Source organism: Cygnus atratus, chromosome 1 (assembly GCF_013377495.2).
Source record: "Cygnus atratus isolate AKBS03 ecotype Queensland, Australia chromosome 1, CAtr_DNAZoo_HiC_assembly, whole genome shotgun sequence".
Classification (NCBI taxonomy): Eukaryota; Metazoa; Chordata; class Aves; order Anseriformes; family Anatidae; genus Cygnus; species Cygnus atratus.
The window spans coordinates 120191436-120210214 of record NC_066362.1 but is presented as its reverse complement, the minus strand read 5'-3'; the positions used below and the strand labels follow the sequence as shown (position 1 = coordinate 120210214).

At 36.6% G+C, this 18779-nt stretch overlaps 1 protein-coding gene across 5 annotated transcripts in view; it reads right to left on the bottom strand.

The window, feature by feature from the left end:
• TMEM47 (transmembrane protein 47) overlaps positions 1-18779 on the bottom strand; it is a 57492-nt gene that overhangs the window by 30184 nt on the left and 8529 nt on the right. For 2 of the 5 annotated variants that reach the window (XM_050709939.1, XM_050709944.1), the window contains exon 2: positions 13030-13170. The exons of 1 other annotated variant lie outside the window; for it this stretch is intronic. In XM_050709939.1, the coding sequence (XP_050565896.1) occupies positions 13030-13170 (141 nt within the window). Of the gene's footprint in view, positions 1-3613; positions 4315-5134; positions 5211-13029; positions 13171-18779 lie in introns of those variants that run through there. 2 more of the 5 variants (XM_035542067.2, XM_035542066.2) reach the window with 2 other exon arrangements.

Below are 18779 nucleotides of genomic sequence, written 5' to 3'. Positions count from 1 at the left end.
CAAAACATGCTTTTCCATTTTTGCAGTGGCTCAAAACCAGTATCCGTTTTTTTTTTCATTGCAAAAAGTAACACAGCATTCAGAATCAAAACAGAAAAAAGAATTACTGTTATTGGAAATGTGGAAAAAAATAAATCTGTATATAAGGAAAAAGTTTCCCCACCGGAACAAGGTGCTGAGTAAAGATTCAACACACCACCTTGTTATTTAACACATTTAAAAAAATTTTGTTTTCTGATGTTACAATAACTGCATTTATAAACACATTATGGGCTGTGTGAAACCCAGATACCTATCCTGTATTACTCTATAGCCAAGATGGAGGGGTTACATAGAAAAGATCCTGTGTCTCTCTCTCTCTCCCCCTCACTCTCTATGTATTTTGATAAGACTCCTTTAGTAAGGACATTCATGAGCCTATGTAGAGTGGTGCTTCTCAGCCTGCCTAACAGAAATTCAGGCTGGTATCAACTGTGCAAGTACTCCACTCAGAACAAAACAGTCACATTTGATTAGTGTAACAATTTTTTATTTGTTACTTTTTCACATATAACTTCATGTAAGCTACAAAAATTGTGAAATGCAGAAATGGTATTAAAACTGCAAACTTAAAAGTTTTGATTAAAAAAAAAAAATCTTTCCCTGCTAACAATGACCATTTAAAATGAACCGTATTTTGATGGTTTCAGTTAATAAACATACCATACATTTCTCAAAAATAAATAAAGAACAACATCAGAAAAAAAAATCAATACCATCAACAACATGAAGCATTTAGTTGTCTTTTTTTTTTTTCTTTCATTTAAAGACAAATTAAATTTCTAGGCACAGTTTTAGGCATTATAGAGGACACAGAGGCAATAGGTTAGTGTGCACTGCTCTGTACAAAAATACAGTCTGAATAAATTACGTTGCTAGCCATAAGATTAGATTTCACTTACCGGTCAGTTCATTGCATGTTTAATAATATACAGTTACATGCTAATCCATATATATCATTTATATCTCAAACACATAGGTCTCTCTATATTTGTTTTTAAAATTTACAAAAGCTAAATGAAGTTGTGCAAGAAATCCAGAAGAGGTGCTAGGTACTTGTCAGCACCGGACGGTATACTTTAAGCCTAAAAAATACAAATAACTAGCCCTGCTTGCAAGTTTGCTATATATATATATATATCTTTATTCATATATATTTGAATGATAAACAAGGGATTTGTTGTGTGAAAGAATCATCCTGACAGTGAGACAAAGCCAAACAACTGAAATAACGATGGCATGACACAAGCATAATGTTCAGAATGATTAATTTGTTGTACGTACACTCAGACACCGACTTTCCTTTTTTTTTGTGTGTGTGTCTAGAAAGAAATCAGAAGTGTAATTACTTTTTGTTCAGTCCTGAAAAACAATTACCATTATTGGAATGGGGGTGGGAAAAAAACTCAAGTAGCAACATAAGAAAGTTAAATGGAGGTTCCAAGCTAATAAACGTAGATACTTACATCCAAATACTAGATGTCCAAGTGAAAGGACCTGAGAAGTTTGAGAGGTGCATCCTAATAGACTGAATTATATTCAAAAGGAAAAGCAGGTGCTGAAATCAGATCTCTGACCCAAATATGAATGAAGAACCTTGTCTTTAGGCATTCACATTTGTAATTTTTTGCCTGAACATCATTCGTATTAAGAGGCATGTGATTTTAGGAGTGCTTGCGATTAACTTGCATATGCCTTAAGCCTGACATTTAATTTCACTCAAACTCCACATAAAGAAAAAAATGTTTTGATAAATTTGTAGATTTACTACTACAGTATTGTACCTTCTTGCCAGCATTGGCAAAGCACCGTGCGATACTGGTATCAAAACACGATTCTCCTAGAAAGGCATAGAAATCTTCTAACAGTGAGTTTCTCTCTACATTAACCTAATTCCCATGCCAAACTACAATGTTCTCCATGCTGCTAAATAAAAGCAGAACTACAGAGCAGTTCAGAAAGATACAGAATTTACTACATACTGAATATCTGCCTTAAGTCAGTCTCAGAAAAAATAAATGTTATAAATGCTCTTGGGTGCCTGCAAAATAAACGGACTTATTTCTTCCTCCCGTCCTTTTCCTCTTTAGGCATTGCTATACAATCCCTCTTAAGTGAAGCTATCGTTTTGCTCTGTCTAATCTAATTAATCACCACTGGTCCAGGAAGGAATGCTGATACAGAATATTTTTCTGTGATAGTAAAGGCTTAGCTCCAGGGAGGCCTGGAGTTTTAGAAATCATTTCTGTACAGCAGCAACACTTTGAGAACAGCTTCTTAGAGGCAGTTCTGGGGAAGCACGGTCAATGCAGAGCCTCTGCTCCCTGGGAACTGTGGCATAATCATTAACACTGCAAATGTGATCTTAACATTGAGTCATTCAGCAGTCTTTTCTGTGGAACCAGCAAAACCATTTGTGCAGAGGTGGACATGCAACCCCAGCATATCCACTTTTGCAGAGGTCCACATAGAATATACTTTAAAGTTCTCCATTAAAAAAAATAGTTATTTCTAAAGATTAGAATTGTATAAAAATATGTTCATAATTAATTCAAAATACCCAAACAAGCAAATCATAAACAAAAATAAAAGTGATGCAGATTAAATACACTTAGAAATTCTCCCTATTTTAACTTGGATTTCATGTAATGGGTACAATATCCAGATGTTTTAAGTGGGAAACATACTAAGCAAGGAGTAATTAGGTGTACATAATCATCAGCCAGTCCATTATAAACTCAGCCTTTAAAAACATGAGTGTAGCTCCTGCAGTGCTAATGTTTTAATATGGACATGATTGGGTCTCAGCTATGTTCTTGATGATCAGAAACACTAGCAACCTAACTAGATTTTTAAAAAATGGCAGTTTTTTTTTTCCTTTGCAACAGCCTTAGAAAACAAATTTTAATAAGTATTAGATTACACATGGAATAAAAAGTAGTTATTTCATCCACTTGTACCTTAATTTGATGTGAACTTTTAAGCATTTCCCATAACACAGAATCTGTACAAGGGCATATACAGAAGACAAACCATTTTATGTTTATTTTGCAATGCCAACCATGACCGGGGGTACCAGTCCAAGACCCTCAAAAATGTGTACAAAGCTAGTATTTTAACCACTGCATCACAGCTCCTATTACAATTTAAGGATGAATTCTCTTTCTCCCTTTGCATTTATATTTGTATTATATATATTCATTTATACTAACAAATACCTTCCAAAAATAGAATTGAACTTGTTTCATATTCATTTTTTTTTCACGGTGATGTTCGGAAGTTAAATGGGTACTTAGGAAAACTACAATTCATTCGTGCATGTTAGATGCCTTAGGGATGTATATGGTCTCTTGTCCTCCCCCTTACTTCCACCCTCCCAGCAAAATACTCAGAGCTGAGACAACTTCCAACCACATAGTCAGAAGCATGTGTCTCCAGGTTTGGACTTTCTTCAACAACCTGCTACAGCTGGCATGGTGATGTCAATTACCAATTCATGAAATCCTGGGTGTGCGTTTGCTTCTTTTTTTTTGTTGTTTTTTTCATTCTCCAAGAAGACTGTTGAATGCAGATATTAGACAAGTCATTAACCAGTTACATGCACTGCCCTCAACAGTTACTTGCAACTAATTCCTTAAGAGCTTTTTTGAACAAGTAATAAGGGGCCAACACAGCCTATTGTACAAGATGCCATTGCCTGTTTATCAGACATTTGAATCCTCTACGATACAGAGAAACTTCTAAATGGAGCCTATACCAGCTGCTCCCCTGAAGGCAATAGCAGATGCTGGCCTTGAATTCTCATTCCAACTAGTTTTCTCACAACGATCGCTGTCACGTAGATCCTTTGCTTGTTGTCAGGAAAAACAAAGCCTATGTATCAGCAGCTTGCAGCATCTGCCTATGTAAGATCAGCAATCCTAGTGTTTGCAGTTCTTCTAAATGGTTGTAAAAGCTGGTTACAGTGTTCACACCCAAAAGGCAAAGGCTATTTTATCAACAGAGCAGACTGGTGCTCCACAAGTGTTCTAAAAAAAACCGTGAGTTAGAAAAGATGGGGTAATCCTTTTGATATTTTTCTCTCCATTAAATGATTCTAGTAATAGTCTTCATAGTTCTTAGGGTTCAGGCAATAAAGGATGGCACCCCCAAATGAAAATATAGTTGCACCCCAAGCCAGGCCATAGCCCCAGTTGAACTCATGGTATATTTTCAAGCTGACTGTTTCAATGAACTTGATTGGGTAGAGGACTAAGCTGCACACCTGAAGAACAACTGAAAAAGAAACAAACCAAATGTCAGAAGAGGCCTTAAGTCATGTCCATAAAACCAACACATAACTTAAATTCACATTTCAAAATGCTCTTGGTGCAATTTTTTCTATTAATACTGATCTTTTTGAGCAGTATATAAATATATATATTTATATATATATATACATATATATATATATATATATATATATATAAAACCTTCATTTCTTCCACAGAGATCAGAGCAGTTCTTGCACATTCCCTTGATGAAGAAAAATGATATTGCTATGGTATAACAATAATACTTCAGATGCCCAAAAAACAAACAGTAAAAGCAATCTTTTTCCAATTCTTTTCTGTCTCTCCTCTTTGTATTTTAGTCTGGAGTCATTATTCCTTCCATAACAACAAATCTAAGATTATTTGTTCCATACCCATTATAAACAAGTCAAAACAACGAGAAGCAAGAATAAATGAATATTAAGAAATAAAGCTCAGAATCAAATTCTTTACTTAGCCTAATAGTAATTCAGTGTAGTATGTGATCCGTATTGATGTTCATGGAGACTCACTGAATTACGTATTTTGTATGCATTACTGTGTACTGTAATCAGAATTAATGATATTATTGCACAGAATAACAAGAAATCCATAAAGTTTGATCAATCACTAAACTTTTCAACAGCAAAGTATTTCCTTACATTATGAATTTAGTGGGTGGGTCAGAGATGCTTCATTTTGAAAAAAAAGCTAATAAAACAGATCAAATCCAAGGCAGGAAAAAGCTTAAAAACCATTACTTTCTACAGTACTGTCCCCCCTAAGAGTGCCACATTTCCCACCGTCTGATCCACAGTTCTGCAGAGGAATTCAGCAAACCTGTCCTTTGTGTTACACCAAAACAATACATATGGTAACCTGAAAAGGAAGGTGCAAGATGAAAAACCCCAGTTTTCACATAAACAATTCAGTTTGATCAGTGTCCATTCTCTTTTATAATCAGGCATATTGCTAACAGTATAATTGGGACAATAGCTTCCAGGGTAAGCAGGTGAAAGTTGCACTTAATTTGAAGACAAGAACAAGATAGATGATTTGGTGATTCTTTAGGCTTCTAGTTCTGCCATCTACAAACAAATATCATGGGAACTAAACACCATAGGAACATACAAAACAACCTTTTTATCCCTCAAATATGTGATAGGTCTCCCTTCCGGCATTTAGAACAATCAAGTTTTAAAGACTTCAGTCCGTGACTTCCCCTATAAACTGCCAGCCCCCTAATTACAGACGGTGAGCACATCCACAAAGTTGAGCACATTCTTAAGAATTTGCAGACCTGTGATATACTCTGATCAAAATTCAGTGGTATGCGGTATAATGCAATAACTACTTTAACATTGACTGGTTCATTATTTTTTAGATTTTACTAGGTAATGTTAGAAGAATGAACACTATTTTTATATAAAAATTGTGAATTTTTATAAAGCCAAAGTCAAAATAAAATGCCAGTAGAAAATAAAAAGTATGACTACTTTTGGCTACAGAAGCTCTTTTGAAATTACAGTGAAATGAAATAATGTTAATTATATTCTCCTGCTGGTCAAACACTTTTTGCACACCCAAAACCTGTCATTTGCCTTTTCATTCCCACATGCCCTCTTCAGTGCTGTCAAACTGTCATCTTTCATTAGGTGCTTAGAGACTAATGCTTTCTTGTCCTCTGGATGGGGACTGTGATGGGAGAGGACTTCCAATGCTCATCATACACCCTCTGATATCACTGCAAAACATCCACTGGAAATTCACATACCCCCACCTCTCGCATCCGGTTAGCATCTTGGACTCTTTCTTGGGACTGACAATCTAAGTAATGTTTGGATAGTGGATTTTCTGATGTGGGTACCAAAATCCACAGTTGTTTTTTTTTTTTAATCCTAAAGTTATTGAAGTGTTACTTTATGTTATTTCTTTTTAATTTTTTTTTTTTTGTCTGCCAGCTCACAAAATACTGCACAACACTGGAGAAATTTTGACAGGGTACACCAGGGAAAGCTTCTAGTCTTACGAAAAGATTATGCATTCTAATTCTGTATAATGAGAACATGGTTATACCCCAAAACACCTGAACATATGCTCAACTTTCAGGCACATCTTTAAGACCATTCAAAGTCCAAGATAATTTCCTCAGGTGAATGGGTGTAAGGAAGTTCTTTGGTGGCTTCCTGAACTGGAGCTGCAGCACCTCTGCTTCGTCAATACAGAAATAGCCATTGGTGTGCGTGCATCTGTATCAAGTTGCACCCAAGGAAGCTCCCTACCTGCGCTCAATCTAATACTGAATTTCAATCTATGGATTGGACTTGTTAAAAAAAAAAAAAAGTGATTCCACTGGAACGTGGCTAACAGAGCAACACCTACAACACATACTTTTGACATTTTTATAGGGAGACATCTTGAATTTGCTACTACTGGTTCAGCTACACTATTGAAAAATTCAAAGGAAGTGCTGATATCAGCAGGCCAGCAGAAATAACCACACTGCATAACAGTGCTGTCACTTTGCACTATTTACATCTCCCATCATTGTTGCTCCCTGTAAAGTGGAAAGGGACCAATGTAGGCTAGAAACAAGTTAGTGAAGTTACAAAAAATGACCAGTATGACCCAAAAAGATGTTGAAACCAATGACTGCAAGCACTGATCTGTGTCCAATAAATTTAAAGGGACCTGCTCATAGGAAGTGTATGTACTACACTTTTTCAGAAATACTAGTTCTTCCCTGTAGAAAAAGGCTGAAAAATAAATAAATAAATATATAAATCCACCTAAAAACTCTATTCAAAAAAAAAATAGTCAGCTCAAACTAGACTACTCATTTCAAGTTTAGACACATTTTTATGGCTAGTGCACAGTACAGGACAAGTACACAGGAACAGGAATAATAGTTTTACTCAATTTACATGAGGTGTAAGTACTCACCACATTAAACATGCAAAAATCACAACAAAACCTTTAAAACTAGGAAAACTGAATTTAAGTCATCTTTTTCCTTCATTTAAATTTTTAACTATAATAGATTTGATGTTTAAAAAAAAAAAAGCTTGAAAATTGGGCTTTTTGATTGGTGTCTCTTATGAAAATGGTGGTGCTGGCTAGTTCTCTGTACCATTTCTCCTGCTCATTCACATGCACTTTATTAGTAACCAATAGGTGTTGCAGTTTCAAAGACTGACATACAACAACTGTCTAGGAATTTTTTGTACTTAATACAACCTGTGCAAGAAATTGGGAAGGATCATGAAGAGGAGGGGGGGTGATCCATGCTCATTTTAAAAATATTGCTAACTTAGAATATGCCACCCTACTACAGACAAAGACCAGGAATTTCAGCAGGAGGCCCAGTTGGCCAAGCAGGGAATTTTTCCAACGAATGTGTAAGAAATGAGCAAATGAGCAGGAAACAAGGATAGACAATGAGAGGGAAATATAAAAATACTATTTTGATACTTACATACAAAATCAGGAAGGCTGAAGCCCAGCTGGAGCCCAACATCAAGCTAAGAAATGGCAAAAAAAGTGTAATAAATTTCCACAGGTGCGTTCGTTGCAAAATGAAGTTCAGAATATGTACTGGTCCAATGATGGGCAGAAAAGCAAGTCTAATGAGAGACGATGCAAAAGGAAGGCTTCTCCAAGATCTCCAGGGGTCTTGGAGCCTTTGGGAAGGAGTAGGGCAGTCAGCAATGCAGGAACAAGTTATAGACGACAGAGTTGCATCAATGTCTATCAGCATCACCTCATCCCTTGAAACTTTATGAAGTACATCTTCTAGTACATCTAGTTCAACAAAGGCAAGTGCAGGCTCCTGCACCTAGGGAGGAATAACCCCAAGCACCAGTACAGGCTGGGGGGTGACCTGCTGGAGAGCAGCTCTGCAGAGAGGGACCTGGGAATCCTGGTGGGCAGCAGGCTAACCATGAGTCAGCAACGTGCCCTTGTGGCCAACAAGGCCAGCGGTATCCTGGGGTGCATTTGGAAGAGTGTTGTCAGTAGGTCAAGGGAGGTGATCCTCCCCCTCTATTCAGCCCTGGTGAGGCCACACCTGGACTACTGTGTCCAGATCTGGGCTCCTCAGTACAAGAGGGACATAGAACTACTAGAGTGAGTCCAGAGGAGGACTATGAAGATGATGAGAGGACTGGAGCACCTGTCATATGAGGATAGGCTGAAAGAACTGGGCCTGTTTAGCCTGGAAAAGAGAAGACTGAGGGCAGACTTCATCAATGTGTATAAATATCTGAGGAGAGGGTGTTGAAAGCATGGAGCCGGTCTCTTTTCAGTAGTACCCAGCAACAGGATGAGAAGCAACGGGCACAAACTGAAGCACAGGAAGTTGCAGATGAAAATGAGAGGGCATTTCTTTACTGTGAGGGTGACAGAGCACTGGAAGAGGTTGCCCAGAGAAGTTGTAGAGTCTCCTTCTCTGGAGATGTTTAAAATCCACCTGGATGCCATCCTGTGCAATGTGCTCTAGGTGATCCTGCTTGGCAGGGGAGTTGGACTAGGTGATCTTCAGAGGTCCCTGCCAACCTTGACCATTCTGTGATTCTTGGAGTGCACCTCCAAGCATGTGCAGAACAAGGTGGCATTCAGTAATCAGCAGGGATTCACCAGGCGAGGGTACAGAAAGGTGCCAAAATGATTGAAGCCTACAGCAAATTGTCCGCAAGAGGAAGAAGAAGATGGTAGCTTTATTTAGATACATAAAGAGGAGGCTAAGGAGCAATTTCAATGCAGTCTACATCTACCTGAAAATGCAGCTACAAAGATGCTGAAACAAAACTCTTTTTAGTGCCAGGAAACCTAAGATGTTGGCAAGAGACAAATTTCAGTTTCACAGATTCAGAATGGACACCAGGAAAAAAATTTTAAGGAGGCCAGTACAGCAACAGGACAATGTACTTGAATGGGTTGTACAAGCTTATCCTTTGAGATCTTCAAGACTAGTCAAGATAAAACCACAGCTGACAGACCTAAAGTTAATGATCATCCTGTCTCAACAACATCAACAAGGAGCTTGGACTAGATGCTAGATGACCTAGAGTATCCTGCCAACTGATTTCTTTGATGCTGTTTTGTGCTTTTCTGATTTTTTTTCCTTCTTGTAGCTACGTGCACTTCCTCCTACCAAAGTCTGTCCTACTTTTTCAGACCATTCTTACAATTCTTTGAAATCAAATTTTGTCTTCCAACACATCTGTATTTTTTTCTACCTTCATTTAACTGCAAGTTTGGTAAGTATACTTTCATTCTGTTTCACAGCATTATAAATAATAGCACAGAACTCAGGAGTTAATCCAGCAGAACTGCACTCTGACTCCATCAGAATGTAAAGATATATTCTCTACATATTCTCCGAATATTATCTGCTTGTCATTCTTTTACTCCCTCACCCATATTTTCACTTCACCATGATTTCCCTAGCTTACTTCATGTGAACATCATGTGAAATGTGTTAAAAGCTTACTGACCTCAAAGGTTCTTCTAAGACCTAATCATAAAAGGTAATGAAATTGTTTTGACACAAGTCACCCATATGAAGTCTCATTACTTCACAGTCAGTCAAATTTGTGTCTTAATGGGCTGAAAAGGAAGGAAATTCTTAAGACCGTGAGAGTACAAGCTTCTCGGAGAGCACTGTTAAAATAGAGCCTAAATAATAAAATAAAAAATAATAAAAAATAAAGCAAACATTTTAAATTACTTTTTTTTTTTCCAGACAATCAACAATTATACTTTCTATTCCTAAAATTTTACTTGGTTAGCACTCAGTTATCTGTAACCATATTGTGAGACTCCTTACGCTGACGAGTTTATGACCTTGGACATGGCACTTTGAGGATGCAGCTTTCAGAGCCAGTTTGAATCAGAAGCATTTAAAAACTCCAGCAAGTATGTATGCTACTGACCCCTACTTGACCAAAAATGCTGGGAAGAACTGTATGGGGACACCAAGTCTACCAAGCTCAATTAAGACTGATTTTTGTATCCCTTCATACAGCACACTGACATGAGTCAATGAATTAACAAGCCACCATGATGGCTAGCAGTGAGGTGTTTATAAACCCCAATGGACCAAAGATAGCTCCACGCAAGTGTCCTGCAACTCTGCCTTTCTGTATGCTGTACATTTTTCCATCACCTGAGATATTCTTGCTCCTCTCCCATTACACAGAGCTGATAGTACATATTTTAAACACACACTTCTGTTGATCACTCAATGGCTTATTCTCAGTATCTATGTAGAATTATTTTTTTTGTCCCTTTATCACCTCTTTCAGCCTCAGTAACTCATTCGTCTTCTTCACCTACAAAGTCACTAAACGAAACCTAAAGCTGAGGGGAAAAAAAATCAAAACGAGAAGAAATAAAAATGCCTGGAACCAACTGCTCGGATTCTGAAGTGCCTGGAGGTCACTTTTCCATTTGATTCTCTCTCGCACACTGTGATGTTTTCTACCTGACACCCACATAGACCATTAATATATCTAGGTAACTCATGCTGTGTCCTTCTACCAGAAAGCGGCAGAGGGATGTGTTCCTAATCAGTCAAGCAAAATATTTTGTGATGTCAGAAGATTCATGGGACAGGGGTTTTCTAGCCTCGTGGATGTTCTGTGAAATTCACAGGTTGCATAACTTCACTGTGCTGCAACCTTAACTTTTTCCTCTTCACTGGTGGATTCTTCAAATGATTCTCTCAAGATATGTCAGTCCATACTCATCTCAAAAAGTAGCTTAAAGCAAAGAAAATCCATAGAAAATGATGGCAACAATGTCAGCATCAAATCTCTAAATGATTCTCCTCAGACTTGCCAGATAACAAAGAAGAATGGGGCAGGCTGTCTTTGCCTCATCATCTCTTTTTCTTTTACAGACTTCAGGCCAGGGCTATTTAAAATGCATGCAAGCGTGTGCATACACACACACAGGCAAAGGAAAGAGATGAACACCACTCATGAGCTACAGCATTAATACATTTTCCTTTCTGATGCAAGTAAGCATTAAACCTGATCTCCTCTCTGGTGACAGCAACAGAACCCAAAAGAATGGCATGAAGCTGCATCAGGGGTTCAGGAAGTGGTTGGACAATGGTCTCAGACATAGGGTCTGGTTTTTTGGGTGGTTCTGTGTGGAGCTAGGAGTTGGACTCAACGATCCTTGTGGGTCCCTTTCAACCAGGAATATTCTACTGTTCTAAACTGCCACCTTCCCCTCCCCCCTAACTTTTGTAATAAATACTAGAATGAATTTTATACACTGGAGAACAGATTAAGCTTTAAACAAAACAGTAATATTTGGAATTTTTTTTATTTAAATACAAACTGTCTAAGTAATATGGCAAGATAGTAATTGCTCACACATACGCTGCCTAATTTACTAAACAATGTTATGATAAATTAAATCAAAGCCAAATAGGAAACAACTATGTAAATTCAACAATCCTTATCACTTCAAAGTTAACTGCCCAATATGATTTATAACCTCAGAATTAGTATTAATTTTTAAAGTAACGGCACAAGTGCCTTTATTTATTCAGTCAACTCAGCAATACAACACACGAAACAAAAAGATACAATTTCTGTTCAGAAAATCTGATCCTTCCTTGCACTCATTTTCTCAAAGTGAATAAAATATAACCTACTTATATTTCTTGAGCAAATAAAAGCGCATCTTAAAATGCTGTGGTTCAATCAAAGTAACATAAACAGCAGGGGGCAGCAGGAGCCTTCCCCAGAGCTTTCTTTGATTTCTGAATCTCAGCCCTTCACGTGCTGAGTTCCTATCTTTTCATATACTTGTAAGTGGCTTTTTTTAATACATCCTGAAGACTACATTCTGTCATTCTCTTCATTACAGGCTATCAGAAGGGGCTTAAGCTTCTAGCTCCAATGCAGATATGAGTGACAGGATGAAGGCAAACTTTTCTTGGTGAATCTCAGGAGAAATAGAAACATCCATGCTAAGGCCCAAAATACCAGAATGTATGAAAGAAAATGATTTGATATTGTAATTATACATCACTGGACCAGTTTTAGGGACAATTCAGATGCGTACGTCTCCCTTAAGATTTTGTGATAGTCTATGTAAACTGTTCCATCCTGATGTTTTTAAAACCAAACAGGGACTACAGTGTGACAGCTTGTTAAACTAATAACTAAGTGAGCAAGCTGACACAATGAAATTAATTCCTCCAGTGGCACAGGAGCATCTGTAAATACCTCGCAACATAATCCTATTTATTTTCACTTACGGCTTCAAGGTTTCACATTCGAGCACTAGTTTTCCCAGTTTAAAATTGTAAAAGGAAGAACATCAAAATATCAGAAAGGGCTTTGCATGAAGAATAAAAATGGGGCCATCAAGCAGCACAAAGTAACAGACTAAAAATGGTACTTAAATGGATTTATCTTGTGTAGTTTCCCCTGCTGCATATACTTCACCAAACCCGAAGTATAACAAGAATAAAAAATTGTTTAAGAACTATAAGAGTGCAACTGCAAAAATGATTAATATCTTGTAAAACTGGTATCCTGAAAAACCTCACAGGGCTTAACAGTTAAGAGGTAAACCAAATGCTTCTGAATTGGTATGCAGTACAAGGAACATTTTCTTTCATGAAAGTAAAGCTGCCCTCATGAACTTTTCATAATGGTGCTGGTAAACTGCTTACCTGCAGCAAAGAGCATGACTGCTACTGGCCTGTAGAACCGCCTCCGAGATCCCACACAGATAGAGATCAGACCAACCAGGAAAGCTATGAGAATGATGGCAGCACCACCCAACAGCAAAGCAAGAGTAGCTATCTGCCAGTCTATGGGAAAAAGAGAGAGAAAAAACTAATAACAATTCAATTGCAATAAAACAAGCCCCTAGGCTCAGCAGAAACAACAGAATATGAGGAACACAGAGCCTGTATCAAGGTTTGGGTAAATACACAACTGCACTTTGGATTTCTTTTTGCTAATTAGCGAAACACCTTTACACAACAGATGCGACTTAACATCAAAGTGCAACAACCTCACACAATTTTTCAAGGCTTAGTTGGCCTCATAGGGATTTCAGCTTGAGGAAGATTGAATAATTTGGTAACTTGGCTTTGTCCAATTTAGAATGAGAAATTGAGGTTGAGCCAGGATTAGCTAGCATGTCTTAGCTGACCCCAAGAATGCTGTAAGTCTCTCACAGAATAGAGTAAAACTCAAACCTCTGCTTGAACTGATTAGGGTGACATAGGAAGGGAAATACACAGAGGCTGATCATGGATACATTCCACTTGAGAGGTAACAAGTCCATATAACAGGAATAAAAAAACTAAAGTAAAGGAAGGAGATTCTCAAAGGAAGGAAATAACACATTTTCAACACTAAAAAAGGCGAATGTTTAGCCCTTATAAAAGACGGTAATGATGATTAGATGCAGACCGAGTCAAATCTGAAATCTGCTTTAAAGTCATCCTAATGTGTCAGTTTTTCTTTTCTTCCCCCGAAAGCAACTTTTGAATCTGGCCCAGTGTATTTTCTAATTAATTTTATGTATGCAGTTACAAACAATGTCCTTGAGGTCTTAGATAATACAAAACAAAATTCATCTGCAAGCAGATGGACACCAAGGCCACACAACATCTAACTTAAAAGCTTCTGTAGGATTTTAGAAAGGCATAGCCTTAGTGCCATCTCTCCATGCAAAAGAGTACTTAAGACTTTGTTTCTCTGCAATCCTGGACTTCAAGAAAAAGAAACTGATCACTATTTACTATTGATCACTATATTTTGTACTTAGAAGGATACAATGCATATCTCATTACTTTGAGCATACTAGCATGCATACGACATTGAGAATGAAATGGAAGAATGTGTTGTATAGTTCAAAGAAAATAAAAGGATTAATAGTTTTCAGAATAGATTTGGAGATCTTAATGTTACTAAAATAAGAACAGCAACAATAAAAATACACATTCTCTTTCTGAAAAGCAAAATTCAGTGTTTTAGACAACAACAACATATTTCTGGTTTTGACAGGGATCTAATCTGCTAAAGATGCCTAAAATGCAGTTGTGGGGTTTGGGAATGGAAGGTTTGCAGCTATAATCACAAAAAAAAGCCTTCATATGTTATATGAAAAAGATGGAGGAGATGAAAACAAGAAACTGAATAAAAGATCTATAAAGACATTTCTTAAAAAGGTTATTTTAAAGGTGTTTGTGAGTGTACACACTTATTTTCATTCTTGTTAGAAATCTAGGCATGTTGTTTACTAATACTTTAATTAGTAAGTACTCAACCTTCCAAGACCTTTTACTCCCTGTTTATGGACCAAAACCAGGGCTAGGAACAATCTTTCATTCTTCTACTTTCAGCATGCAATCTAAAACATCGGTTTGCTGCACGTTCCTCTGCTTTACTGTTAGTGGATGGAAATACGATTTTAGTTATGGATTGGAATGTTACGAGAAGTGTTTTTTAATGTTGATATGATACTTCAAAAACACTAAGTGGTTAGTATAGTGATGATTTAGAAAGTATTCTTCCAATATCACAGTGCATTATGGATAGAAAATACAGAAATAAATTAACAGAATGGACCATTTTGGAACACCATGAAAGGAATCTTCGCACTTGAATATTACACAGATACAAAGACTAGACACGTAAATCCATCTTGCCCCAAAGTGAAAAGCCATAAAAAAGTGATAAAATAAATCAAAGTGCCAGATGGGAAAACTCAGAAACCACCAGTTTTGAAAGCCACTACAAATAATAAAATATTAAATATTGCCTTTGTATTGACCAGATACTGAAGTCTAATGCAAACAAAAGGTGTACAGCATTGGAGTAGCAAACAAATGGAAAAAGATTTGAGTACACTATTGCTTTACAAAGCCACGTAGCAAGGCCACCAATCAAGTGAAAATAACTAAGGCAAAGATGATATAGGCATGAGGTTAGAATACAGTTTAGCTTCCAGGACAGAGCTATCTATGGATTTTGGAAAGGTTAAAAAATAAACAAGCTACTTTACTATAGTACCAACGTGGGAGGTAAAAGGACAAATCAGTGTTTGAAGACACCTACACTCCCAACTTAAAAAAAGAATTGACTTAATTAAACAAAATTAGTTTCTAGAATAAGAGAGCCTACTTGTTGATGTTGACAATAGGACCAAACTGAGGACTGAGGTTCTATATGTTCCTAAGGACTGGGTATTTAACACTGTGTTCTGTGTTCCAAAATGTCTGGAATCTTCTCCTGCCCCACCTTTTTTTTTTTTTTTTTTTTAGTTCCAGTTTACATTTATGAGACCATGCAACGCTAGCAGCCTTTAGGTAGACCTGCAACAACGATGGATTCTGTTTGAAGAACATCATGAAAGTCAGTCCAGTCAGACAGCAGACAGACATTACAGCATAAATAATAAGGGGCTGAGTTTTTCTATATTGCCTACCATGGAAACTGTATGCTTAAATCTCCTTGTTGTCTTAGAAACACCTTAACTATCAATTCTGTAAGCCATTTGAGCCAGCAACAAAATAAATCTTATGTTGGACTATGTAAACAAATTTCTGTATAGGCAATGCAGAAATTATTAACAGCGATTATTTTAAGAAGAGGCCACTGGATTTGTTTTATACAAGAGAAAACAAACATCCAAGAAAACTGAATCACTACCCCTGAAAGAAGAACCCCCTGTAAGTTAAGATAGATACAACATTATAACCACATGTAACAAATGCTTTTCTACAATAACCAGGTGTAGTTTCCTCAGACTACCCAGATGTGATTTATAACACACAGCATCAAAATGGGAACAGCAGATTTCTCCTTCACATAGTGTTACTGGTACACAGAACATGAATATCATCAGTATACTTTGGTGGTATCCAAAATATGCTTGCACCATATCTATACATGAGACAATCTTGTAAATGAGTTACTATACTCATTTCAGGAGACGGTAGTTCAGTGAGACTATTTGTGCAGAGATAAAAATGTGCATGAACATGAGCAAAATGGGACTTAGGAGATGATCTTTATAAGTTTTCAGGATTATAAATATGTGTTTACACTTAAGAATGCACATAAATATTTTTCACTGTACATCAGTACAGTTTATTTACATTATACAACAACTATTTAAGAAAAATGTCGGGAACTAGTAAAAACTCCACTCCCGCAAATCCTTAAAAACTTCCAGATTTTAAAAGGTGCTGCCGTCTCACACGCATGCTGAAATTAAGTTCCTTTGTTGTTTTATACCTGCAGAGACAACAGAAAGCCTAACTTTTTCCAATTTTCATGATTTTACCAGTCTGAACAACAGGAATTAATACATTTTTGGACAATCGCTGAGTAATTCAAGACAGATTTCTTAAGAAAAACCTCATTTAATTTGTACTGTATTTAGTTCTATAAATCCAAACAGTTTTTTACTGCACATGAACCATTACTATGTTTATTCCATGGTAAATCTATAGCTCAGTTCTGGTAGCGATGATAACGTTTGCATAATTTTTATTATAACAATCTGCCTGTTAGTTTAGGGATGTGGATTTCAATATTTGCAAATGCATGTAAATTTGAGCCCAGGTTCTTCAAACCTATTTTCAAAGCATATTGTATAAAATTCACAAAAATCACCACTTTGAGTAAAATAAAATATATGATGTTTCTTTTCAATTAATTGTTCACAGATAATTCAGTGCCTTTTTGCGAGGACAGCCTGGTTACATTGCTCTTTGGAAATTATACCAGTTTCTTAATAATATGGAAGCACAATGTTAATTGTGCACTAAAAGGTGTGACTCTCCTACCTTCTTGCCCCCTAAAGAAATGACCTAAGGCTTTAACTGTATATTCATTTAGAATTAGAAGCACCTCATTTTGCTCTATTTCTTGGGCAAAATAATGCTTCAGTACCAAACTGAAATCAGGAAAGCCTTAAAAGAAGGATTAAAAAAATACAAAAAGTTCTGCAATGTTTATTTTAATAGATAGGCCATTTGTTAATGTGAGAAAGAGCAATGCAAATGGCTAGCACTCTCATTTTTTCACATTTTCGGCAAGTTCCCAAAAAGTTAAATATTCTCTCTATATGGTATTGTCTAGTAAAAGAAGCTGTGGAAGTAAAAGCATATTGTTGGAATATGTGAAGTATTTGTACATATGTTTCTTTCAGGCAACACAAGCAAACTGAATGCATCTCTAAAGAAACAATCAAGTACTCCTTTCTTTCATACAATGGTTCTTCACAGAGTCCTCTCCTCATAGAGGCTAAAGAAATGCATGCATCTGTTACAAGCTGAAGGTAATGACCTAGCACTAAACAAAACACCAGCACTAAACAAAACAAAACCAAAAAAACTTATAACATTCTAAGGCAAGTTTTTCTGATTCATTGCAAAGCCTCCACTTAGTACATACCTGCTGTCAGCCAACAAATATTCCTAGAAATTTTAATATAGCATTTAAATTCAGGAGTATTGAATTTCAAAGAGTGTGTCAAGTAAAGCATAGAAAGTTGAAGCACCCACGCGTAAGGAATTAAATATAACCTACTGAATGTCATAACAATCAACTAAGATAAATAAGACTGCTACAGATATTCTTAATTGTTTCACATTAAAAATTATTTTTAAGGTTATCAAAAGTCATCAACTTCACCACCAAACAGCCAACAACAGTTTTAAAAGTATAGCAACAATATAAAAAGACAAAGGTTGAATCTATTTTCTAAAAGTACATTTGTCACATGATAGTGCTCTTTTTTTCAGCATTATCAGGTGCATGGACTTCTGTGGAAGGTCAAACAGTGAAACTCAGTGGAAATACTGAAGCAAAACAAGTATTGCGTTCACCTTTAAGATCTGTGTGTATAATAATTTTACGTAAGAAGTCAGTTTTTTGGAATCTTGCCTGAGACGAAACAACGTGTTTTTTGTTTGTTTTTTTAAAGAAGTTGCTCAGATGAATTTTGCTTTTACCTTCTAAGTTCAAAACAACCAAAAAATAAAATTAAAAAAAAAGAAAAAAAAAGAAGAAAAATATTTGGCTGATATGCGGATGAAGGGCAAAATGGCTAAACCTGGGAAGCCCAGCATTTATAAGTTATTTGGTTTCTACTCCTCCATTCTTTTACAGTCAGCACAACAAGTACAGTCTCTTGAGACTGTGTAGTCTACACTTCTTCACACTACAGAGAGAAGCCCTTTCTGGCAAGATCCATACCAAATTTCCATTAAGTTCCTCTAGCCACAACCTTTCACAGTGGAACCTTGTACAAAAGAGTAATAACTAAATATTTTGTGCTCCTTGTCAGTTCATACAGTATACTTATTACTGCTAGTTGCTGTACAGATGCACTCTGGTTTCTGCATTTGCTTTTATGGATTCAGATTTTTCTAAAGTATGAAAATTGCTTGTGTGT